This window comes from Bubalus kerabau, chromosome 18, assembly GCF_029407905.1.
Source record: "Bubalus kerabau isolate K-KA32 ecotype Philippines breed swamp buffalo chromosome 18, PCC_UOA_SB_1v2, whole genome shotgun sequence".
NCBI classification, from domain to species: Eukaryota; Metazoa; Chordata; class Mammalia; order Artiodactyla; family Bovidae; genus Bubalus; species Bubalus kerabau.
This window is the reverse complement of record NC_073641.1, coordinates 17,213,186-17,240,795: the sequence shown is the minus strand read 5'-3', so window position 1 is coordinate 17,240,795 and position 27,610 is coordinate 17,213,186. Positions and strand designations below refer to the sequence as shown.

At 40.5% G+C, this 27,610-nt stretch overlaps 1 protein-coding gene across 16 annotated transcripts in view; it reads left to right on the top strand.

Annotated features, from left to right (window-relative positions):
* Window positions 1-1,247: 1,247 nt before the first annotated feature.
* RNF180 (ring finger protein 180) overlaps window positions 1,248-27,610 on the top strand; it is a 297,228-nt gene continuing 270,865 nt past the window's right edge. For 4 of the 16 annotated variants that reach the window (XM_055554999.1, XM_055555014.1, XM_055555015.1 and 1 more), the window contains exon 1: window positions 23,194-23,397. In XM_055554999.1, the coding sequence (XP_055410974.1) occupies window positions 23,275-23,397 (123 nt within the window). In that variant the 5' untranslated portion in view covers window positions 23,194-23,274. The other 12 variants (XR_008704945.1, XM_055555009.1, XM_055555004.1 and 9 more) reach the window with 9 other exon arrangements.

Here is a 27,610-nt window from a genome sequence, read left to right as displayed (position 1 = left end):
GGCTTTTCCATCTTAAAAAAATATTAGAACCAGACAAGCATTCCCACGTCTGCAAGCCTTTTGTTTCCTTCCTCAACAATTTGCCACAGCAGGTCTGGCATCTCAGCATCACTTAGTGTAGGCCGTCACCCTTTCCAAATGTCTGAGAGTCATTCCAGAAATGTTCTAGAATCACTCAATACTATTGCCGGGGGTTTAAATTGTGTATCACAGGTGCTCCCTTATCATCAAGCTGTCCCACATCCAGCCCTCTGTTCCTCCCCCTTGATTCAGCATGTTCGGGATTCTCAGTCAGGCGCTCCTGGTTTCTACTGGGATGTGTGGCCAGCAGCTGCAGCAACTGTGGCACAAGCCCTCTCCTCTCTTTACCTTACTCAGCTTCTCCCCAGTCAGGATTTGCTGAGATCTCATTTTCTGCTGGTCAGTATAAGAGCTAGGGAAGATTCAGAGGAGAGTGGAGGTTATTATGTTAGGCGTCCACTTTATTTGAAACTTCTGCATAGGCTTTAAGCAAACAGACAGGGATCTCCCAACAAGGAGAGTAGGCCAATTCTGCAGGTGTTGAGCATTGAAGGGAATGCAGGAGTTCAAGTTTCTCAAAGGGTCTCCTGTGAATTACCCACACGGCCCCCTCCCAAGTCTCAAGGTCCCACTCTTATCAGGGGACTGACTTTAAGACCCTTGCCAGGGTTGAGAATTCATTCTTCTCTGAGATTCTGCGCTTCTTGCAATTAGGTCCTGAGCCTCACCTCCAGTGTATGTCCTCTGTCTGAAGAAAATACGGGTTTCTTTAAACATTGCCGAAGAGTGCCTTACCCTCACTCTTCTCACTCTTTGCTTTCTATTGCTGATAGATCATCTCTCAAACAAATTAATGGCACATAGCAAGAGCCACTCAGCATGAGCGCTTATAGTTATTTCCCTGCATTGCTCAATCCCACTGGACATTATACCAGCTAGTAGATTCCTTCTCATCTATATCCCATCTCAGTTCTGTGAGCGACTGTTCAACTGCAGCATGCCAGGAACTATCAAATTCCACTTATCATCAGTGAGAGCATCCTCACTGTTAGCCACTTTCAGAATAATCCAGGATGAATGAACTAACCACAATAAGACATCCTTAGAGTCTGCAGAAGATGAGAATTCAAAGATGCCTCTTTTAATCCATTTCCCTGGAAACAACCTGAGGCAAGGATTCCTGTTCAGGTGATTATAGGTAAGGGCTATAAGAAGAAGAGGGAAATGAGATAAACTTGGGAGCCGGGGAAGGGGAGAAAGGAAGCTATTAGAGATTCACTTCTGATCCCACAGGGAACTTCTAGAGCTCAGATTGCACCCCAAAATTGATTCCAGCTTGAGGTAAGGAGCTGGCTGGCCTTTGTACCACATGCCAATTAGTCATTGGTTGACCCTGTCTTGCGTTGGGGATTTGGGTTGGTGGTGTGCTTGGTCTCTCAGACATGGTGGCTACAATTTCCTTAAAGGATTTCATTTAGAGAAGAGGGCATCTGAGAGTTCTATTCATGGACACTGACAACAGCTGTGAGATGAGTGGACTGACCAGTGAAGGGAATCTGACACAGTTAATCTAAGGCCTTAAAAATTAGCTAACCCAGAGATTTAATTTTTTTCCCCTTTTGTCTCACACTTCTTTGAGAAGTCATTGAAACTTGTGAATTTGCTTCACAAAAAAATACACACACATAAAGATAAATGTTTATGCTAAGAAAAGGTTGACAGATGAGATTATGAAGCTTCAAATAATTTATATGACTTGCTCAAAGTTATGCTGTAAGTTAAAGCAGAATGAGATGGCCAAACAACCAGTTGTAAACACCAAAATATTTTGATGGAAAAAAATTTTATAATTTTATAATCAAAATACACATACTTGAGGTATTGAACCAATTTGAGGTATTGAACCAACAACCAGTTCTAAACACCAAAATGTTTTGATGAAAAAAAATTTTATAATCACAATACACATACTTGAAGTATTGAACCAACTAGGTATCTGAAACATTTCCCATCTCATAAGTTCACAGATATGTTAAAGTCATATGTGTGATTGTCAAAATATTCTTTGTATTTAAATATTGCTGCTTGAAACTTTAAAGCAATCATTAATTTTTACTTAGAGAGGGTGTTTTATGCTACTGGGGGTAGAGGAAAGAATAAATAGTCAAATATAACCAGGGCCCAGAAATGTCTTGTTCTTAACAAAAGTGCAAACCTTAATGTTTTTTGCTTTAATTTTATTAAGAATGTCTAAAGAATGAACTAAAGTTTGCAAGTTCCAAGTATTTTTCAGAATGTAAGTTTTAAATTATGTCTTCTCATTAGTGATATTCTCTATAATACAGGTACTGTTATAAGACAAGGAGGCTTTGGTTTTTAAAAACACTTTAAATAGATATTTTTCTATGTTATATTTTTATAATGAATAATTATTGACTATTCCTTTTTAAATGGTATTTGAATGTTAACCTGCAACTTTGGAAGTCATGAGGGGAAAATAGAGAAAAATACAATTTTTTTTAAACAAATAACTAATTTCACTGACAATTTGAGCCCTTTGGGATCTTAACCATTTTTGTTTGACATTTGACCTCAAAGTAAAATAATTGTCTGTTTTTCATAGATAGTATGTCTGTGAGTGGAAGTGGGGGTTGTGGTTTCACAGTAATTTGAGACCCAGGAAAAATGGCTCTAGTTCCGGAATTTGAAATGATAAACTTTACCTAAAGATGACATGCATGCTTACATGCGTATTATGTATACAACACTCAACTCATTTTCGGTAGCCTTCTGTACCTCAGCACACCTAATGAAAAGTGCTTGTGTTTCACGCATGTGGCAGGGTGAGTTTTCACACTGTTAGCTTCCCTGGTAAAGATTCTAGTTCCCACTTCTGACGTGAGGAGAGGCGGTTTTCCCACATGACTAGGCAATTATCAGATACCAACTGGCCATCTTACAATTCAACTCAATACTGGCGCTACCTATCCAGATTCCATGGCTTAAGGACTCAGTCCCACTGTCCTCCGCTTCAGGTGCCAAGAGCAAGCTGAGTCTGTTACCTGTGCTTCTTACAAACAGGCTCTAGATTAAAGGTTCCCATGCATCCTCCTTGGGTATAATTTGTCCAATTATAATTAGTATTAATTTGTACCACTAGTATCATCCACAGCTAAAATCTCCGTGGGAAACAGCTGCTCCATCTGGAGGGGCTCTGTGTGCGCTTACTTTCTTCTATATCCTTTTCTACATAAAAACACATGCATCCTCTAAATGTGCCCATTTTTCTCTTTCCACCATTCACAGCACTATCCACTATGAAGACCTTGTGTCTGTAATAACCAAGTCATACTTCCTAAAAATTTAGTGGAGGAGTAAGGAGTTGAAAAATAAGGTACTATTTGTTAAAAGAGACTAGCACATGGTGAAGAAGGCAATGGCAACCCACTCCAGTACTCTTGCCTGGAAAATCCCATGGATGGAGGAGCCTTGTAGGCTGCAGTCCATGGAGTCGCAAAGAGTCAGACACGACTGAGCGACTTCACTTTCACTTTTCAATTTCATGCACTGGAGAAGGAAATGGCAACCCACTCCAGTGTTCTTGCCTGTAGAATCCCACGGACGGGGGAGCCTGGTGGGCTGCCGTCTATGGGGTCGCACCAAGTAGGACAAGACTGAAGTGACTTAGCAGCAGAAGCAGCAGCACATGGTAATACTTAATAAATATGTCTTATTTTACCTTCTATCAAAGAAAGCATTATTTTTTTTCATTTTTTTCCTATACTGGAAAACATTTGAAATCACTTAATTTAAATTTTCAAAATTATGATTTTATTACACTTAGACCAAGAGAAGAACTTTGCACTAGGGATTAATTCATTTCAGCATTCTGACCTTGATCATGTCTTTTGTCTCCAGTTCCTATCATATTTGATTTCTTTGGGAAAAATATTCTATTTCATCTCTTTTATTTCTATTTCTTTGTTCTTAACTCCTCCTTGGGCTCTTTCTCAATTGCAATAAAAATCCAGAAATGAAAGACTACTGTCCTAGAAACACACACAGCATTTATAAGCAAATTTTTCCTTGTATCCCTTGCCTTAAGCTATAACACCTGTAAAAAATTACTGTGAAACCAAAAAATATATATATTTTTGCCATATTTCTAAAAGGCTCAGTCCAAATTCTGATTTCATTTAAAATTAAAGCTTAAAAGAATTATTTATAATTGTCTTATTTGCTAAAAAGCCTTCAAATGAGTGAATAATATCAATAAGCAAATAATGTAATAAGAATTTTTATTGCTGAAAATTATCCTAGTTTAACATAAAACTACTGTTCACTAAATGTAATTATATTTTTTGAGAGTTGGTTTATAATTCTGGATTTAATAACTGACCACTGAAAGATGTTGATTATAAATATTGTAACCTAAATGTTGAGAACAGTCCTAAGGCAAAATGATCATTCCTAATTATTAGGTGGGGCTTCCCAGGAGGCTCACTGGTAAAGAATCCACCTGCTAATTAATGCAGGACATGTGGGTTCAATCTCTGAGTTGGGAAGATCCCCTGGAGAAGGAAATGGCAACCCACTTCAGTATTGTTACCTGGGAAATCTCATGGACAGGGCAGCCTGGTGGGCTACAGTCCATGTGGTCACAAAAGACTTGGACATGACTTAGCAATGAAACAACAATTATTAGGTACTTTTGGTAAACAACAATAGCCTGGTTCAAAGAGATATGTAAGGATACCAGGTCTCCTCCACCAAAGCCTTACAATGGACTATTATAGTGAAAGCAAGTCTCAGAGCAAAATCCGCCACAGCTACAAATACTGGAAAATGAGTAGACAAAAAAAGAAAACAAGAGAGAGAGAGAGAAAGAGAGAGAAACAAGTGACAAGACTATGCAGTCTTTAAAAGGAAGGAAATTCTGATATATGATTGAACTTGAAGGAAGCTTGAGGACATTATGCTAACTGAAATAAGGCAGTCACAAAAAGACCAGTACTATATGATTCCACTTACACGAGGTACTTAGAGTATATAAAATCCTAGCGACAGAAAATAGAATGTTGATGACAAGCGGCTGAGGGGAGGGATAACTATTGTTTAGGGGGTAGAGAGTTTCAGTTTATAACATGAAAAGAGTTCTGGAGATACATGATGGTGGTGGTAGCACATTATGAATATATTTGGTATCACTGAACTATACATTGAAAAATGGTTTACATGGTAAATTTTATGTTATGTGTATTTTACCACAACACAAAAAAATAGGAAAGAAAAAAAGGTAATTAACCTATTCTGTAAATTCAGTGCCAACCCGGACCTCTGTTCTTTCAAGCACTTTTCAAGAAAGATTCACTCACAGCAGATGCAATAATATTCTGCACTCAATAGGCTAGAAAATTTGGAAAACTCAGCAGTGGCCACAGGGCTGGAAAAGGTTAGTTTTCATTCCAATCCCAAAGAAGGGCAATGTTAAAGAATGTTCAAACTACTGCACAATTGCACTCATTTCACATGCTAGCAAGGTAATGATCAAAATCCTTCAAGCTAGGCTTCAACAGTAGTGAACTAACAACTTCCAGAGGTACAAGTTGAATTTAGAAAAGGCAGAGGAACCAGAGATCGAATTGCCAGCATCAGTTGGATAATAGGAAAAGCAAGAGAATTCCAGAAAAACACCTACTTCTTCTTCATTGACTACACTGAAGCCTTTGACTATGTGTATCACAACAAACTGGAAAATTCTTAAAGAGATGGGAATACCAGATACCTCACCTGTCTCCTGAGAAACCTGTATGCGGGCCAAGAAGCAACAGTTAAAACCAGACATAGAACAAGGAACGGGTTCAAAATTGGGAAAGGAGTATGTTAAGGCTATACATTGTCACTCTGCCTATTTAACTTATATGCAGAGTACCACATGGGAAAATGCTGGGCTAGATGAAGCTCAAGCTGGAACCAAGATTGCTGGGAAAAGTATCAATAACCTCATATATGCAGATGACACCACTGCAATGGCAGAAAGTGAAGAGAATCTAAAGAATCTCTTGATGAAGGTGAGAGGAGAGTAGAAAAGCTGGCTTAAAACTCAACCTTCAAAACCCTAAGATCGTAGCATCCGATCCCATCACTTCATGGCAAATAGAGGGGGGTAAATGGAAATAGTGACAGACTTTATTTTCTTGGGCTCCAAAATCACTGTAGACAGTGGCTGCAGCCATGAAATTAAAAGGCACTTGCTCCTTGGAAGTAAAGTTATGACAAACCTAGACAGTGTATTAAAAAGCAGAGACATTATTTTGCCGACAAAGGTCCATCTAGTCAAAGCTATGGTTTTTCCAGTTGTCATGTATGCATGTGAGAGTTTGACCATAAAGAAGGCTGAGTGCCAAAAATTGATGCTTTCAAATTGTAGTGCTAGAGAAGACTCTTGAGAGTCCCTTGGACTGCAAAGAGATCAAACCAGTCAATCCTAAAGGAAATCAACCTTGAATAATCGTTGCAAGGACTGATGCTGAAGCTCCAATACTTTTGCCACCTGATACAAAGAACTGACTCATTGGAAAAGACCCTGATCCTGGGAAAGATTGAGGGCAGGAGAGGAAGGCGGCAACAGAGGATGAGATGGTTGGACGGCATCATCGACTCAATGGACGTAAGTTTGAGCAAACTCTGGGAGATAGTGAAGGACAGGGAAGTGCTAAAATCCATGAGATCACAAAGAGTCGGATATGACTGAGCACCTAAACAACAAAAAGGATTCTGCCAACCTCCTGTTAAGATCAGATGATGGATGCCTCCAAAAATGTCCAGACATTTGACTCAGTGAGTCTTTAGGCATGGAGTCAAGTTGTTCTCAACAGCACATGCTCTTGGCATTGCTAGAATTTTGTTTCCTATTCATGCAAATGTAGAGGTAACTGTGAAGTTCTTTTTGCCGATCTGTATACTTTGAATACTAATGACCACATGAATGAAGAATCATTTCTACCATCCATATACTAATTATCAAATCTTTTTGTGTGGATCAACGATAATGCTGGTCATTCTCGTTAGTCTTTCAAACACTAGCTAAACACCTCTGGGATATGGATTCTTTATTATTTCAATTATTAACTCTGGGGTATCGACTAAAACTAATATGCATATCACATTATTTCTCTACCCACAGACCAAAAGCCCTTATTAATTTCTGGATTGTTGTTGCTTAGTTGCTAAGTCATATCCTACTCTTTGCAATGCTGTGGACTGTAGCCCACCAGGCTCCTCTGTCCATGGGATTTTCCAGGCAAGAATACTGGAGTGCATTGCCATTTCCTTCTCTAGGGGATCTTCCCAACCCAGGGATCAAACCCACGTCTCCTGCACTGGGGGACAGATTCTTTACCACTGAGCCATGAGGGAAGCCCAGTTAGTTACTGGATTACCCTTCATTAACTGTTTTCAAATAACATATAGGTTATTATGTAAGCATTTTAAGGGCAGAAAATATCTATCTTCTTTACAAACCCTCCAACTAATTCATCCCCTCCACCCCTCTTATTTTTTCAACTTTCTTCATTTCCCCCTCCAACCTGATCTTTCAGTACTTTGGGGATCATATACATGTTAAGCTCAATTTTATACCATTCTCTTCTCTGCAGTGGCACTGAGACACTGAGAAAATAGGCTGATTTTCCTTCTATGTGTAAGGAATGAGAGAATGTTGCAAATATTTTACAATAAAAATATTCATTATGGGGACTTCCCTCATGGTCTAGTGGTTAAGACTCCAGGCTTCCAATGCAAGGAGTTCAGCTTCAGTTCCTGGTTGGGGAACTAAGATCCCACATGCTGTGTTTCACAGTATATATATATATATATATATATATATATATATATATATATATATACACACACACACCTACATATATATATATTCATTATGTATTTCATTCTAAATTTATCATAAATTTATAATCTCTCACTGTCCTACAAGAACAGTCGCTGATACCTGGAGGATCTTTGTTGGTGAGCTCTGTGAGGTATGAAACTTCAGCAATACAAATTAGAAAAAAGTGAGTTGCTCTGTAGAAGGAAAAGAGAGAGGGGGGAGGGAGGGAGATGGAGAGAGAGAGAGAGGAGATTGAAATACCTAAGGAGAGAAGGGCTAGGAGAATGGCAATCATGGGGAGGTGAGTTGAGACCAGTGAAGTGAGTGATAGGCACAGAAAGAGGAATCCCGTGATTGTGAAGCTGGGGGCAAAGACTCAGGAAGGGACAGCCAAGTGAGATTTTAAAAGTGATATGCTGTGTGAGGTGCAACGTGATCCCTCTGGGATCCACAAAACTACAAAGACTGCAGTGTACTGGGTTTGGTTGAATTTCTTGTGGAAACAGAGATAAGAGCTGACTGAGAAGAAGAGGGACAGTTGAACTGTAGGTTATATAGAAATTAATAAGATGCCTTAGAACCCAGCTCTGAGCATGAGTGACATGTGTTTGGAACATTGTATAGGACAATGGAGGAGATGCAGCCACGTTCTGCATACACCAGGGATATAGCAGCTGACTGTTCTGCTGTCTTTATACTGGGTACCAGAGAAGATGTACTGTAAAGCCGTAACAGGACGTTCCTAGATTTACCAAAGAGCAATAATCATGTAGCATTGGCGCACAGCATTCTCTGCTTAGTGCTTTTGCAAGTAAAAATTTAAAGCATTTGGTATCTTAAAAATTTGTTATTTCTTCACTTTTATCTACTTTTTCAGCTGCCCAATTCTATCTTCTAGGTCTGTCCCACCAAAAGCACACAGCAGAAATAGTAAAGACACATATACCAAGAATAAAGAAAATAGGAAGGCATAATAAGGGCAGCCAAAAATATAAAATATATGCTAAGAGTTCAGAGAACAGCCACAGCTTGGAACGTGCTGTGCCAAATTACAGTCAGTATCCATTTATTATTTGAGGTTTCCAAACTGAGCACCTGATTAGGATTTAGCACCATCTAGTTTAATGGTCACCAGTTTGGATGAATACATGGAAAGCACATCACCAAGTTTCAGAGAGCTCAGAAGGAAAAACAGTTACTGTAACTCCAAATAATAGAATCAGTGTTTTTGATACAGTGGTAGATTTGTATCATTAAACAAAACCAATATGATAGTTATCAGCCATATGGGTTGCCAATTACATAGAGATGTGTCTTTCTGAGCTGCAGGCTTATGTTTCCGTCTACCTCGTTGACCTCTTTTCTTGGATATCTTAAGCAGATCTTAAGTTTTATATATTCAGAACCAAATTCTTGCTCTTCCGCTCTAACGTCTGTTTCTCTTCCAATGTTGTCTATGTTATTTGAGTGCTGCTTGCATCCAGTTAATGATGCAAATAAGAAATATAGTGCAGTCATCACAGATACCAGCTTCCCTTTCCTGCCCATTTCACCTCAAGATCTCTCAGCTATGAAGGTTACTCTAGTTCTACCTATAATTCCAACATTTCTCAGTAGCTTCCTCATTGGTCTTCTTGGGTTGATTCTTAACTTCTTCTAATTCATTCTCCACACCATGGCTAGACTGATATTTCCAAAACACAAATCTGACCAATTCACCCAGTTACTTGAGCTCTTCAATGGATTCTCACTGATTTGGGAACAAAGAATGAAATAGTTATCATATCCAGTGAATCTCTGTGTGATATAACACTTTTTTATCTTGCTAGCCCAATTTTATATAACACATTTGCTCTCTGTGTACTAGTCCCAACAGTTTCTTTCTGAACTGACAATTCACAGAGCTTTTCACAGACTTATTTGTATGATGATTTAGTTGTCTCCTATATGAGGCTGAACCTTCCAGAAGGGTAGAAACCATTTTTGTTTGATTTACTATTAGACTCCCAGTAAGTAGCACAGTATTTGACACATAGTAGATACCTATAACAGAAAAGGCAATGGCACCCCACTCCAGTACTCTTGCCTGGAAAATCCCATGGAAGGAGGAGCCTGGTGGGCTGCAGTCCATGGGGTCGCTGAGGGTCGGACACGACTGAGCAACTTCAGTTTCACTTTTCACTTTCATGCATTGGATAAGGAAATGGCAACCCACTCCAGTGTTCTTGCCTGGAGAATCCCAGGGACAGGGAAGCCTGGTGGGCTGCCATCTATGGGGTCACACAGAGTCGGACACGACTGAAGTGACTTAGCAGCAGCATCAGCAGCAGCAGATACCTATAAAGTATTTGTTTATGGCAAAAAAAGATAAAAGTTAAAGGAAATACATGTTAAGGTTCTGTATTTTGCTGCAACATTAATGAGTCAGAAGAATTTGAGTTTATGACAAGCTCAGTATAAACAGAGTGTTACTGCCACTAGAAAGCTACTACAATCTTTGACTATACTAATGGACATATGTGTAATGAGGTGGTCAAGGAAGATCCCCTGGAGAAGGAAATGGCAACCCACTCCAGTATTCTTGCCTGGAGATTTCCATGGATAGAGCAGACTAACGGACTATAGTCCATGGGATCTCAAAGAGTTGGACACGACTGAGTGGCTAACAAAACAAGGTAGATGAAAGCTCCTCTGTGCTCTACACTACCAGACTGTGTCTACAGCAATATGTCTGCACTTGCTGCTCTTGCAATACTCATATTTTCATAAGTATTACCCTTATCCTTATCCACATAATTTACCCTTATCTCTTTCAAATATCACTGCATCTCTCAGTGTTCCAACAGGAAACAGCATACTTTAAATAGAATAATGTCAAAGAAGACTTATGAACAAAGGGACTGTTTTCAAAAGTGTGGACATAAAGGAACGACAAAGGACAGTCCAATAACCTAGAGCCCACCATGCCTAGGCCTAAAGGGACAAGAAAGGGAGTGGTTACTAGAGACAGAAGGAGAGAGAATCTTGCAAAGCCAACATCCTTGAGAGAAATCAAACTTCCAGGAGAGGGACACAGTTAACCAGAAAGTCCTTGCTAAGTGATGGCCAAGGAATAAACATCTTGACCTCACTCTCCTCTTTCCCTCTGATATCTCACTAGGATTCACAATGGTGAATCCAAACAGGGAGCCAAGAGGCAGGGGGACTGCTGATTAACTGCATATGTCAGCCTCCTGAGATGGAGAATAGGTGGGATAAGAGAAGAGAGCAGAACTAGGGGGTCACCAGAAGATGAGGGGCAGTCACCTTCGCAGTGACTCCCTGATCACTATTTTACATTGTAAACCCCCCAACTTCACCCTCAGAGTGTTCTATATCCCTTCACTGCTCTGCTTTTTTTTTTCTATAGCATGTATTACTTTCTAATATACTGTACGTTTTACTTTTTTATTTGTTGTCTTTCCCAATAAGAATATAAGTTCCACAGGGCAAGGACTTATATCTGTTTTGTTCACTGCTATATCTTAGGCTTAGAGACAGGTCATGTGCTCAATGAAAAACATCTTGAGTGAATGAAAGTACTAAGTCCTGGGTTCTCATTTTAAAGTCTCCTACATCTTTAATGGGAACATCAAGTATTAGAAAGAACACTAGGAGAGTGAGAGGTGTGGTCTGCATGTGCCATAAATGGTTGAAGAGCCTGATCACACGTGGCCTAGAAAAGACATGGCAAAGAGTTGACTTCAAATCTGTAGAGTGCTAGACTTCAAAGGTTATGCTATTAATATGTTACATCAGAGAACAGAATTTAGGGCACTGGATGAAATTTTATTAGGCAAGAAGATTTCAGGTCAACATAATAAAACATATTTGGTTAATTAGAGCTTTTTACTAACAAGGGCTTCCCTGGTGGCTCAGATGATAAAGAATCTGCCTGCAGTGCGGGAGACCTGAGTTCTGTCCCTGGGTTGGGAAGATACCCTGGATAAAGGAATGGCTACCCATCTAATATTCTAGCCTGGAGAATTCCATGGACAGAGGAGCCTGGTGAGCTACAGTCCATGGATTTGTACCACAGCTACTAAATTGCTCATGTGGTCACTACAGGGCACGTTTGCGATACCAAATGCTGACCTGCATTTGAAGTTGTTTGAGAGGCAAGCTCTGTTTTGGCTGGTTTTGCCAATACTGGATGCTACAGTTATATTATTAATCTTTCCTTCCTTTCTAATAGTCAACAGCCAAAGTTATACCCTCTAACTTGCCCAACTTATTCCCTGTTAACTCTGAAAGATTCTATTATTGGAGATGAATGCAATTTCAATGATATACTTAAACACTAAAGCCTCATGCCCTGACTGAGCAAAACACTCTCATACAGACTTAATTTACTTGCCCTTACTTTTTTTTTTTCTTTCTTTCATGTTCTCATTCATTCACACAATCACTTGAGAGAATTCTTTTCCTTAAACTGTGGATCTATTAACATATCAAAATAATATTTATTAACTGATTTTCAAAATAAGCAAAGATGTCTCTATATTATCAGAAATGACACTCTAGTCAGTACTTGACATTTTGGGCCTCCAAAGACTGAGGCCAAAGTTAAAGATGGATTCTGCCTCAAGACAGATCGCATAAGACTGTGCTGAACTTTTAGGCATCCCTGATTTTTAGGGTGCCTTCCAGTCCTAAAATTCTATGATTCTGTTACTTTTCAGATAAGGAAACTGAAGTTAAGGCAGGTTAAGTCATTTGACCAGAAATAGCACATAGCTAATGAGAGAGCCAGGCTTGGGTCTTTCATTAAAGTAACATTTATTTGCACCATTATACATATTACAAAGGATAAAGCTGTTAAATATATAGTTAAGATATCTAATATAATGGATGCAATGTGTCTAGAACTTTGTTGTATAACTGTCAAAGCAAGTCTTAAATCATAATTTTTTTTTTGAAGTATAAACATGGGCTTCTTTACTTACAGAGTACTGACAGAAAAGTTAGCAAATAAAGCTAATGGACTGCAGATGGTGATCCTTTCAGTAAAAGACAGAAGTGACAGCCACTCTGATCATGACAAAATATGGCACAGAGAAATATATAAAATAATATTCACGAGTATGAATGATGTTATTTTGGTAAATTGGTGAATTCCACGCCCACAATGCCCAAGGCCATAAACTTAAATATTAAAGTGCACTGCAGGTTTGACCTTTTGCAGGCAAGTAATACGCTGTCTGACAGACTGAGACCTTGCTGCTGCCAAAGAGTAAGCTGGAGTGAGAAGTGTCACAATGTTAAAAGGTTCTATTTGCTTGGATTCCTTTGGGAAGACAGTACATATAAATCACAAATTTTTTCTCTCCTCTATCTTTTTATTCAGTCTAGTTCAGTCACTCAGTCATGTCTGACTCTTTGTAACCCCATGGACCGCAGCATGCCAGGCCTCCCTATCACGAACTCCCAGAGTTTACTCAAACTCATGTCCATTGAGTCGGTGATGCCATCCAACCATCTCATCCTCCGCCGTCCCCTTTTCCTCTCTCAACCTTTCCCGGCATCAGGGTCTTTTCAAATAAATCAGTTCTTCGAATTAGGTGGTCAAAGTATTGGAGTTTCAGCTTCAGCATCACTCCTTCCAATGAATATTCAGGACTGATTTCCTTTAGGATGGACTGGTTGGATCTCCTTTCTGTCCAAGGGACTCTCAAGAGTCTCCTCCAACACCACAGTTCAAAAGCATCAGTTCTTTGGTGTTCAGCGTTCTTTATAGTCCAATTCTCACATCCATACCTGACTATTGGAAAAACCATAGCTTTGACTAGATGGACATTTGTTGGCAAAGTAAAGTCTCTGGTTTTTAATATGCTGTCTAGGTTGGTTATAACTTTTCTTCCAATGAGCAAACATCTTTTAATTTCATGGCTGCAGTCACCATCTGCAGTGATTTTGGAGCCCCCAAAAATAAAGTCTGTCACTGTTTCCACTGTTTCCCCATCTATTTGCCATGAAGTGATGGGACTCGATGCCATGATCTTAGTTTTCTGAATGTTGAGTTTTAAGCCAACTTTTTCACTCTTCTCTTTCACTTTCATCAAGAGGCTCTTTAGTTTTTCTTCGCTTTCTGCTATAAGGGTGGTATCATCTGCATATCTGAGGTTACTAATTTTCTCCTGGCAAACTTGATTCCAGCTTGTGCTTCATCCAGCCCAATGTTTCTAATAATGTACTCTGTATATACATTGAATAAGCAGAGTGACAATATACACCCTTGATGTACTCCTTTCCCTATTTGGAACCAATCTGTTGTTCCATGTCCAGTTCTAACTGTTGCTTACTGACCTGCATACAGATTTCTCCAGAGGCAGGTCAGGAGATCTGGTATTCCCCTCTCTTTCAGAATTTTCCACAGTTTGTTGTGATTCACATAATCAAAGGCTTTGGCATAGTCAATAAAGCAGAAATAAATATTTTTCTGGAACTCTCTTGATTTTTTGAATATCCAGCGGATGTTGGCAATTTGATCTCTGGTTCCTCTCCCTTTGCTAAAACCAGCTTGAACATCTGGAAGTCCATGGTTTACCTACTGTTGAAGCCTGGCTTGGAGAATCTTGAGCATTACTTTCCTAGAGTGTGAGATGAGTGCAATTGTATGGTAGTTTGAGAATTCTTTGGCATTGCCTTTCTTAGGGATTGGAATGAAAACTGACCTTTTCCAGTCCTGTGGCCACTGCTGAGTTTTCCAAATTTGCTGGCATATTGAGTGCAGCCCTTTCACAGCATTATCTTTTAGGATTGGAAATATCTCAACTGGAATTCCATAACCTCCACTAGCTTTGTTCGTAGTGATGCTTCCTAAGGCCCACTTTACTTCACATTCCAGGATGTCTGGCTCTAGGTGAGTGATCACACCATCATGGTTATCTGTGACATGAAGATTTTTTTTTTGTATAGTTCTTCTGTGTGTATTTGCCACCTATTCTTAATATCTTCTGCTTCTGTTAGGTCCATACCATTTCTGTTCTTTATTGTGCCCATCTTTGCATGAAATGTTCCTTTGGTATCTCTAATATTCTTGAAGATATCTGTAGTCTTTCCCACTCTACTGTCTTCCTCTATTTCTTTGCATTTATCACTGAGGAAGGCTTTCTTATCTCTCCTTGTTATTCTTTGGAATTCTGCATCCAGATGGATATATCTTTCCTTTTCTCCTTTGCCTTTTGCTTCTCTTCTTTTCACAGCTACTTGTACTTCTTTTGATTACTCCCTGCTGCTGCTGCTAAGTCGCTTCGGTCGTCTCCGACTCTGTGCAATCCCATAGACGGCAGCCCACCAGGCTCCTCCATCCATGGGATTTTCCAGGCAAGAGTACTAGACTGGGCTGCCATTGCCTTCTCTTTATTACTCCCTAAAAAATAACAATTGTCTTCACAGCCAATTTCATTGAAATGATTAATCCAAACAACTAACATTTGGAATGAGTCCCATAACAACATTTGTAAATGGAATGTGTATGTAACCTCTTTGACTAGTAATATTCTCAATGTTAGAGAACTTAACTGATTGTACAAAATTTCTTTGAATCATTAACTTAGAAAAGATAACTCTAACGGAAGGGACAGCCAACTCAAATTCATTGGGAAATTACTTCAATAATCTGAAAGGAACTACTTAAATGAAAAGCTAGTGTTAAAATATGTGTGAGTGTGCTTAGTCACTTAGTTATATCCAACTCTTTGTGACAGCATGGACTGCACCCACCCAGTTCCTCTGTCCATGGAATTTTCCATGTAAGAATACTGGAGTGGGTAGCCATTTCCTTCTCCAAGAGATCTTCCTGACCCAGGGATTGAACCTGTGTCTCCTGCATTGTGGGCAGATTCTTTACCATCTGAGTCACCAGAAAAGTTAAAATGTGTATTTGAGCTTCAGCATAAGAAGCATCCGAAGAGAAGAGAAAGACAAAAGAGAAAGGGAAATATATAGCCAACTGAATGCAGAGTTCCAGAGAACAGCAAGGAGAGATAAGAAAGCCTTCTTAAGTGAACAATGCAAAGAAATAGAGGAAAACAATAGAATGGGAAAGACTAGAGATTTATTCAAGAAAATTAGATACCTAGGGAACATTTCATACAAAAATGAGCACAATGAAGGATAGAAACAGCAAGGACCTAACAGGAGCAGAAGAAATTAAGAAGAGGTGGCGAGAATACACAGAAGAACTATCCAAAAGAAGCTCTTAATGACCGACCGGCATGACCATGATGTTGTGGTCATTTATCTGGATCCAGGCATTCTGGAGTGTGAAATTAAGTGGGCTTTAGAAACTTACTACAAACAAAGCTAGTGGAGGTAATGGATTTCCAAGTGAGCTATTTAAAATGCTAAAAGATGATGCTGTTTAAGTGTTGCACTCAATATATCAGCAAATTTGGAAAACTCAGCAGTGGCCACAGGACTGGAAGAGGTCAGTTTTCATTCCAATCCCTAAGAAAGGCAATCCCAAAGAATGCTCAAACTACCGCACAATTGCACTCATCTCACATGTTAGCAAAGTAATGTTCAAAATTCTCCAAGCCAGGCTCCAACAATATGTGAACTGTGAACTTCCAGATGTTCAAGCTGGATTTAGAAAAGGCAGAGGAATCAGAGATCAAATTGCCAACATCCATTGGATATTCAAAAAAGCAAGAGAATTCCAGAAAAACATCTATTTCTGCTTTACCGACTATGCCAAAGCCTTTGACTGTGTGGATCACAATAAACTGTGGAAAATTCTTCAAGAGATGGGAGTACCAGACTACCTGACCTGCCTCTTGAGAAATCTGTATGCAGGTCAGGAAACAACAGTTAGAACTGGACATGGAACAACAGACTGGTTCCAAATAGGGAAAGGAGTACATCAAGGCTGTATATTGTCACTCTGCTTATTTAACTTGTATGCAGAGTACATCATGAGAAATGCTGGGCTGGATGAAGCACAAGCTGGAATCAAAATTGCTGGGAGAAATATCAATAACCTCAGATATGCAGATGACACCACCCTTATGGCAGAAAACAAAGAAGAACTAAAGAGCCTCTTGATGAAAGTAGAAGTAGAGAGTGAAAAAATTGGCTTAAAATTCAACATTCAGAAAACTAAGATCATGGCATCTGGTCCCATCACTCCATGGCAAATAGATGGGGAAACAATGGAAATAGTGGCTGACTTTATTTTTGGGGGCTCCAAAATCACTGCAGATGGTGACTGCAGCCATGAAATAAAAAGACGCTCACTCCTTGGAAGAAAAGTTATGGCCAACCTAGACAGCATATTAAAAAGCAGAGACATTACTTTACCAACAAAGGTCCATCTCATCAAGGCTATGGTTTTTCCAATAGTCATGTATGGATGTGAGAGTTGGACTGTGAAGAAAGCTGAGCACCGAAGAATTGATGCTTTTGAACTGTGGTGTTGGAGAAGACTCTTGAGAGTCCCTGGACTGCAAGGAGATAAAATCAGTCCCTCCTAAAGGAAATCAGTCCTGAATATCCATTGGAAGGAGTGATGATGAAGCTGAAACTCCAATACTTTGGCCCCCTGATACGAAGAGCTGACTCATTGGAAAAGACCCTGATGCTGGGAAAGATTGAGGGCAGGAGAAGGGGACAAGAGAAGATGAGATGGTTGGAGGGCATCACCGACTCAATGGACATGAGTTTGAGTGAACTCCGGGAGTTGGTGATGGACAGGGAGGCCTGGCGTGCTGCAGTCCTTGAGGTCGCAAAGAGTCAGACATGACTGAGCGACTGAACTGAATATTTGTATAATTTATTATATAGCCATATTACATATACTTATAACTAATAATAATAAACCAGTAAACTCCTGCACTTCACTGCTATCACTTACTAATCTCTAGAAACACTGCCCTTCTCAATGACTCTAGCACTAATCTCATAACTTGACTAGTGCAGGAACATTCAGAGACATACAGATTACTTTACTTTTCTGGTCTTATTGCATCTCTGCCCAATCTGGCCCCAAGAATTGACATTTCTACCATTCTTTTATGACTCTTTCTTTCCTTTAATCCTTCTCCTTTAGTCATGTTCACTTTCCCAACCCAGAACCTCACATAAATTACATTATTGCACATCATTTGTTTTTCTTCCTGGGGTGCTAAACATCCCACAGAAACTACATACAGATTTCTACCATCATTCAAGGCTCAGCTGGGGTTTCTCTGAGGTTCGGTAATCTTTCACTCTGTGTTTGATGAACTACACTCATCACTTATAATGTACATCTTTTATTTCTGTCTGCCCAAATATCCATTTCTGTGTTCTGATAACAGCACATGACATTCCTTTGAGGAATGTCTTTCCCACTTTCAGTCTATGTGGTCTGAGTAAGGAGATTGATTCCCCCCAACACCACATCCCAACACACACACACAGAGTTTTACGGGTGAACAAATAGTAGTCAATTGGCCAATCTGCTTGTTATCTCCTTCTAGCCACAGTAATTAATGGGGATGGGCATGCAATCCAGGTCTTTATGTGCTAAGTCACTTCAGTTGTCTCCGACTCTTTTTGACCCTATGGACTGTAGCCCGCTAGTCTCCTCTGTCTATGGGATTCTCCATATATATATATATATATTCCCAATCCAGGTCTATATACTAAGACTCAGTTCCAGAATCTTGCTGCAACTCTTGGGAAAGAAGTGTTCCTTTTCCACCGTGTTTGCTAACTTTGTAACTGCTAACAGTTACAGTTGAATTTAATCCTAGCATCCCTGGTGGCCAATCTTGTTATGATATAGACTGTTCTTGCCTAAAAATAAAGCCAACACAGAACCAAAAATAGAGGCCAAAGATGGAGATATTCTGCCCATAGAATCATTTGATCAGTTAGATCCAAACGTGTGTGCTCATTTGTTCATTCGTGTCTGACTCTTTGTGACCCCATATACGCAGTAGCCTGCAGGCTCCTCTGTCCATGGGATTCTCCAGGCAAGAATACTGGAATGGATTGCCATTTCCTCCTCCAGAGGATATTCTCCAACCAGGGATTGAATGTGAATCTCTTGCGTCTACTGCAGGCAAATTCTCTACCACTGAGCCCCATGGGAATCCCAGAGGTACATAAAACTATAATAGACTTATTCTTATGAAATACTGAATATTTCCCCAGGGCCAACTAGAGTTGGATTTCTGTCATTTCACTGAAATGAGTCCTAACTAATTATTACTCTACAGAAACTATTTTCTTAAATGTTGTCAATAATAATAACAACTGGTATTTATTATTAACTATGTGCCAGATATTTTAAGCACTTTAATGGGTAAAAGCAGAAAAATCTCCTACTTCTATAATCTTATTATCTTCCACTTAGAGATGAAGAAACTAAGACACAGAAAGAAAGAAATTTTTCCTAAGGTTTTATGATTATAAGCAGTAGAGTTGGGAATCAAGCCAGGGCACTATAACTCCTGAGCCCCACATCTGAGCTATTATGTTGCCTAATGGGTCAGCTAACCCAGTCAAACTCCTTAGACTCTGCTACATTTGACACTATCAGTTTTCTTCACACTCTCATGGAAAGCAAAGGCTTTTAGACTAGGTTGAGTCTACCAGGATAATCCAGGATAGCCTCCATATTTGCGGTCATAACTCTGTATCAGCAAAGTCTCTTTTACTGTGAAATGCAAGGCTTCAGGGATAGGATGTGGATTTTCTCTGGTGGCCGTTCCAACCAAGTTGTCTTGGGTGTAACCTTCATCTGTCTCCTCTAACAGACCCCTTACCTCACCTCTTTGTAGTGGTGGGGCAAGTTTTTCAATTGTTTTCTGAGAAAGAATGCATGAAAAGAATGCTTAAAACTTTGCATACTGAAAATGTCTTTTTTAAATAACTTTAATTAACTTCTGGATTGGAAATAACTTTCTCTCAGAATTTCTCTTTACTTATGCTTCTTCAAAAATTCCAATGCCATTCTGATTTCTGAATCTCTGTAAATGATCTCTTTTTTTCCTCCCTCAGTTCAGTTCAGTTCAGTTCAGTCACTCAGTTGTGTCCAACTCTTTGCGACCCCATGAATCGCAGCACGCCAGGCCTCCCTGTCCATCACCAACTCCCGGAGTTCACTCAGACTCACGTCCATCGAGTCAGTGATGCCATCCAGCCATCTCATCCTCTGTCGTCCCCTTCTCCTCCTGCCCCCAATCCCTCCCAGCATCAGAGTCTTTTCCAACAAGTCAACTCTTCCCACAAGGTGGCCAAAGTACTGGAGTTTCAGCTTTAGCATCATTTCTTCCAAAGAAATCCCAGGGCTGATCTCCTTCAGAATGGACTGGTTGGATCTCCTTGCAGTCCAAGGGACTCTCAAGAGTCTTCTCCAACACCACACTTCAAAAGCATCAATTCTTTGGCACTCAGCCTTCTTCACAGTCCAACTCTCACATCCATACATGACCACTGGAAAAACCATAGCCTTGACTAGACGGACCTTTGTTGGCAAAGTAATGTCTCTGCTTTTCAATATGCTATCTAGGTTGGTCATAACTTTCCTTCCAAGGAGTAAGCATCTTTTAATTTCATCGCTGCAGTCACCATCTGCAGTGATTTTGGAGCCCCCCAAAATAAAGTCTGACACTGTTTCCACTGTTTCCCCATCTATTTCCCATGAGGTGGTGGGACTGGATGCCATGATCTTTGTTTTCTGAATGTTGAGCCTTAAGCCAACTTTTTCACTCTCTACTTTCACTTTCATCAAGAGGCTTTTTAGTTCCTCTTCACTTTCTGCCATAAGGGTGGTGTCATCTGCATATCTGAGGTTATTGATATTTCTCCCTACAGTCTTGATTCCAGCTTGTGTTTCTTCCAGTCCAGCGTTTCTCATGATGTACTCTGCATATAAATTAAATAAGCAGGGTGACAATATACAGCCTTGACGTACTCCTTTTCCTATTTGGAACCAGTCTGTTGTTCCATGTCCAGTTCTAACTGTTGTTTCCTGACCTGCATACAGATTTCTCAAGAGGCAGGTCAGGTAGTCTGGTACTCCCATCTCTTGAAGAATTTTCCACAGTTTATTGTGATCCACACAGTCAAAGGCTTTGACATAGTCAATATGGCAGAAATAGATGTTTTTCTGGAACTCTCTTGCTTTTTCCATGATCCAGCGGATGTTGGCAATTTGATCTCTGGTTCCTCTGCCTTTTCTAAATCCAGCTTGAACATCAGGAAGTTCACGGTTCACATATTGCTGAAGTCTGGCTTGGAGAATTTTGAGCATTACTTTACTAGAATGTGAGATGAGTGCAACTGTGCAGTAGTTTGAGCGTTCTTTGGCATTGCCTTTCTTTGGGATTGGAATGAAAACTGACCTTTTCCAGCCCTGTGGCACTGTGGAGTTTTCCAAATTTGCTGGCAGATTGAGTGCAGCACTTTTACAGCATCATCTTTCAGGATTTGAAGTAGCTCAACTGGAATTCCATCACCTCCACTAGCTTTGTTCGTAGTGATGCTTTCTAAGGCTCACTTGACTTCACATTCCAGGATGTCTGGCTCTAGATGAGTGATCACACCATCATGATTATCTGGGTCGTGAAGATCTTTTTTGTACAGTTCTGTGTATTCTTGCCACCTCTTCTTAATATCTTCTGCTTCTGTTAGGTCCATCCCATTTCTGTCCTTTATTGAGCCCATCTTTGCATGAAATGTTCCCTTGGTATCTCTTTTCCTCCCTGGAACCTATTAAAATCTTTTCCCAGAAACATGTCCTTTGAAATTTCATAATAGTACACTTTGACATAGGTAATTTTTATTCATTATTCTGAGAACTTTTGTCCTATTGCCTCTCAGTGCTAAAAACTATTGTCCTGATTTTCTTCAAAAATTATTTCTTTTGTTTGCCTTATTTCTATAAGATATCTGACCTTTCCTTGCTTAATTGCTCTGCTTCGAACCTGTAGTACAATGTCCAATAAAAGTAGCTAGAGTGGACATATTTTTTCCTATCCTTGATCTTATGTGAAATTATTCATTCTTTTACCAGTGATTATGATGTTAGCTTCCTTTTTTTTTTTTAATTTTAAAAATCAGATTGTGGATGTCCTTTATCAGATTGAGGGTGTTCTCTTCCTACCTAGTTGAGTGTTTTTAGTCATGAAAAAGAGCTAGGTTTTGTCAAGTGCTTTTTCTTCAACTATTGAGATGATCCTGTGGGTTTTGTCCCTTTTTTTAAAAAGAAAGTGTATTACATCCATAATTCATTTTATGCTAAACCAACCTTGCACTTACTAGCCAAATCCCTCTTGCTCATGTTGTAAAATGCTTTTTCTACGTTGCTGGATTTGGTTTGCTAGGTTTTTTGTTGTGGATTTCTGTATTAATATTCAAAAGATCTGTAGTTTACTTTTCCTATCATGTTTTTGTGTGGTTTTGTTGTTGATTATCGGAGAAGGCAATGGCACCCCACTCCAGCACTCTTGCCTGGAAAATCCCATGGACGGAGGAGCTTGATGCGCTGCAGTCCATGGGGTCGCTAAGGGTCATTTCATTTCATTTCATCAGAGTTTCACTTGGGAAGTCACTGCATATTGTGTAAGTCAGTAGAAAGAATGTGCTTGCCTACGCAGAAGTAGGAGATGCGGGTTCCATCCCTGAGTTGGGAAAATCCCCTGGAGAAGAAAATGGCAACCCACCCACTCCAGTATTCTTGCCTGAAATTGTAGCCTGGCAGGCTACAGTCCAAGGGGTCGCAAAGAGATGAATGGGATTGAGCATGCACGAAATTCTTAGAACAAGACTCTAAAGAAACCACTTGGGCAAATGGCGATTTCTGTATCTAGCAGAGAAAGCTGTACAGTCTTTTGAGGTCCTCCCACTCAGCTTCCTTCCCCTTCCTGAAGCAACCTAATAAAACTTGCTTTTTTATATTCCAAACCTCACTTAGTCTTTTGATCATCTATTTTCATTGCTCTGAATCCAGAGTTCACAACCCGCTGACAAGTCCACCCTTACTCCAAGCGAGTCCTCCAAGTCCCTGACTAAGCACTTTTGATTTACCTCTTGTCATCAACTCACCTACCAGCTGTAATTCATCAAGAAAAGAATCAAAAACCCTTTGGTAGTTAATCCCAGGTGTACTCGGACGGAACCCTCGGCATAAGGTAAGCAACTAGGACAGTGACATCAGAAGGGAAAAGTAAACTCAGAGTGGCGGTGCCTTAGAGTCGAGGTGTGGAGAAGCATCTGGGGATATGAGTGGATCTCAGCAGGTAATGAGCCCAGCAGGTGGGCTCGGAGCTCCGAACTGTGGGTGAGGCCGCGGCAGAAGCAGGCACGGCAACTTCTGATGCTCTGGTAAAGGGATGACCAGAAAGCCCAACTTTCCCACGGTGCCGCCGGACGGGCGCAGCTGGCGCTGCTCGCCAGGCTGCGCGGGGTCAGGACGGGGCGCCGCCCACGCGCCGCTCGGGCCGGAACCCGCCGAGGTGGGTGCGCCGAGCCGGAGGCAGCGGGGAGCGCTGGGGCGCCGATACCGAGGCCGTGGGCTCCGGGCCGCCGGCGCAGCTCGAGCGCTTTCCGCGGGGTTTGGCTCCTGTCGCTTCCCGTCTCGCCGAACCGGCATCGCCGCCGCGGGAGCCGCCGCCGAGAGTCCTCAGAACCGGGCTGCGGGCGGCCGGGCGCCCCGGGAAGCGGACGCAGGTGAGGGTCGGCGGTTGGGAGCCCGGCGGGGCGCGGCCGCCCGAGGGACCGGCGTCGGCCCGACAGGGCGCGGCCCTGCCCTGCCCTGCCCGGCCGCGGCGGCTCGGGCCCCGGGCTCGCGCCGGGCGGACGCGCCGCGGGCTGGGCTGCGCTGGCCCGGCCGCCTCCCGCCCCGGCCTCAGGTGATGCGGCGGCGGTTTAACTTTCGCACCTGAGGCTCCCGGGGCGGCGGCGGCGGCCTCGGGGCGCGAGCCGGCGGGAGGGCGGAATTACACGGGGTCTGGAAGCGCGAGCCGGGCGGCGCCGGGGGCATGCGGGGAGGGCCGCGGGGCCGGCGCGGGCCGCCCTCCAGGTGGGAGTTGGGGAACCGCGTGCGGTTTCCTCTGAGCTCGTGGGGAGAGTAGCACACACCCCCCTTCCACGGCCCGTTCCCTTCGCCCACATCCACTTTCTTTTGTCTGGTCCATTCCGGTATCGGCGTCTCAGCTGCTTTTGTTGCAGCCTCGGGTCCGGAGGGTTCAGACTTATTGTCAGAGGTCGTGGGTAAGCTCTGAAATGCAGTGGGGCGGAGGTGGGGGGAGAGGGTCCCTAGGATGGAGAAGATTTGTCATTAGTGTCCTAATTAGCACTAACATGTCACCGCGTTCTTTTCGAGATAGGACGTACTCAATATTTTTGTAGCATCGAATAGTTTTAAGTGTACACAGGAAAGCATTCATTAGTAATTTCAAAGGAGCATTGTGTGGGCAGGTTACTATTAAATTACCCATTTTATAGACCAGACAGCTGAGGCACCCACGAGGAAAAGAGATTACATCAAAAACAAGCCGTCAGCCCTTGTGGGAACTGGGGTTAGAACTTGTCTGAGAGTTGTTCTCAGTACACTCAACCTCAAACAAAATTTAGCGCTGAGAGCCCCTCTAATTCGCATATTTTTATTTATTCATTAATTACCAAAACCTTTCTTAAAAATAGACGTGAGTTCTTTCATATTCCTAAAGTAGTACCCCTAAAAGTGATACTTAAATGACCAGAGTCATTCCATTTTTTGAATAGGATCACTGGAATCGTAGTAAGGATGAATTTTTTTTTTTTCTTTCCTCTGTCAAACTATTAATTTCCTATGTGAATCCACTGGGAGCTCAGTTGTACCTAGTGATTAACATAGCAGAGACCCGAAATGTTTATTTAGTGGATAAGTGGAATGGTAGTATGCTTGAGCAGTAAGTTTTCTTTTCTCCTACAAAAGAATTAAACATTTAGAAGAATAATTATTTTAATAATTTCAATGAAAATTAACTTGTAATCAGGTGCATATTATGTTGGCCTTTCTCTCCAGTGCTGTCAACAATGCACCCCTTTCCCTGCTTTTAACTGATTTTGCCAACAGATCTTTTATTGCCCCATTTTTCTTCCTCTGTTACATTTGTATGTTTGGTTTTTCAAAGTGAAGATTTTTTTTCTTCTAAAATTCAAAGAAAGTAGTCTTAAAAAAAAAAAACCAAGCTTTTTTTCTCTTTAATGAAATAGACTTAACTAGGCTTTTATGGGTATATCTGAGGATAGACACCTGCTTCTTTAATTAGTAATTCCTGTATGTCAAGCAGGAGTTCCTCTAGGCAAGTATCCAACGAATTAATAATAATATATCCCTGTAATATTTTATGAGACATCTACCTCATATAATGCCTTTTTATCAACAGAATAAAGCTAAAAAAAATCAGTTAAATTTTGCTAACTACATAGCACATTTTAGGGCACAGTTCGCCCAGACTTAATTAGTGACTCATGGAATAAACACTAACAATTCTCTTTCTCTTGCACCATCTTCGCTCAGCAACTGGAAAGAAAAAGAACTGTAATCTATCTTTTCTCTCAGAAGGGATATTTAGAGAATTAATGAAGTAATGTCTGGAGAATATTTTAGTCTCCTTGGAATAAAGCTGCTTTGTGACTTCAAAGTGTGACTATAGGGTCATGAAACACTGCCACTGCCCCTCAAATGCTGTCATTTATGTTTTTAGAATGGTCATTCCAGGTAGTTACTTTAGGAGGCTAGATGTTTATTCAAAAAGTGCTGCTGCTATTTAGTTATTTTAAATATTTGAAAAATTTAGTCAATTTTACAAACGACATAAAAATATTTTAGAATCTTTTATAAGTACTTGTTTTTTGTTTGTATTTTTGTAATCCAAAACTATGTAGCTCAGTTTGAACATCTTTTATTTGCTAAGCTTGGCAGAATGATTTCTGCATGGTTGCAAAACTCAGCCCTGCCCTCAAGATTTTACTGCTCTTAAGGATATTTAAACAGTTATCATGAAGGCTATGAAGACAACTGTGAAAGGTGTTTTAAAAATCGTTTTAATTAATGGCAGCATTATTAGAAAGTGTTTGTAACCTTCTCAGAGTGACTACTCTGTAACGGACACTGCTTGCTTGTAGGCTTGTATACATTTGTAATGCGATGGTGGTGTAGTCACTAAGCCGCATCCCGGGGAGCGGACAAGGATATCTGTTTCATGTTTAACATGAATTTTTTTTTCTCACTTTGGAAGGTTCATATTTCATTTTTAAGGTCTCATCAAAATTCCCTGCATCAGAACAGCTCCAATAAGTAGGCAGTCCCCAGTAAAATGGCGACATAAAAATACCCATATTAAAAACATCTTCTTTTGGCCCTAGTATGCAATAATGTGTACAAAAATGTTATATTAACCAAATAATATTATATTAATCAAACTAAGTGTCTGGTACAGTTAACGTTAACCATGTAATTAACAAGGTGTTTTATTGTTTTCCTTGATTTAAGAAAATGAGGAAATTAAATTAAAGATTGGTAAGTCTTTTAAAAGACTTACCAATCTTACCAGCTTAGAAAATTAGAGATATTGAATTATTTTTTCTTAATAAATTTCTCTGTAGCAAGCAGAAATATTAGAAATTATTCTGTTAATGATGGAGCTACCTTAAAGTTCTGTAATCTCTTTCCCTGATTAGTTCACTGATAGTCTGACAGGTGGAAACCTTGGAAACAAGCAGTAGGTCATTAGCAGAGATTTTAACAGCAACTTCAAAACATCGTTCATAAAATTGCTGAGATAAGAATGAGGCTTATTCTGATTGACAATTTCCTGGCCTATTCAGAAAACTGTTAATTTTTTTTTCCCCCCAAGGGGCCAGAGTTGAAATACAAACACCAATTTAGACAGCATGAAATGAATAGTATATATATAAGTGGGCTCTTCTGTGATCCCATGGACTGTAGCCCACCTGGCTCTGTCCATGGCATTTTCCAGGCAGGAATACTGGAGTGGGCTGGCATTTCCTTCTCCAGTGGATCTTCCCAGCCCAGGGATCAAACCTGCATCTCCTGCATTGGCAGGCAGACTTTTACTCTGAGTCACCGAGGAAGCCCACTAGTCTCCTGAAAGATATATAAATTATAGAATTAGTATTTTTGTGTAGCTTCACTTGTCTGACTTAGAACTAGCTAAGGCTATAGAGTCCTAAATAAAGCTTGCTGTGCTCTAGGCTGCCATTTTACTTTTTGCTCACCCAACAACCATAACATTTCCCGTTTAGTGTTTTGGTTTATATTATTTTCCTTACTCAAGATGCCCATTTCTCTCCACTCTACTTGCTAATGCTATCTAAATTCTCCCTGTGCTTTAGGACCCAGCTGGAATACTTTTTTTCCAGAAACCCTTCCCTGACTCCCTAGTTCTTATTTTTTAGTTCACCATGTCTGTTTGTTAATTACTCCTTGTTTTTTTATTATTTCTTTTATTTTGGCCTTGAATTTGTTTTTCTTTAATTTTTATTACAGTTGCTTTACATGCTATGTTAGTTTCTGTTGTACAGCAAAGTGAATCAGTTCTACATATATCTCCTCTTTTTTAGATTCTTTCCATCACCAGGAAAGAATCTTTCCAGGTCATTACAGAGTATCGAGAGTTCCCAATACAGTAGATTCCTATTATCTATTTTATGTACAGT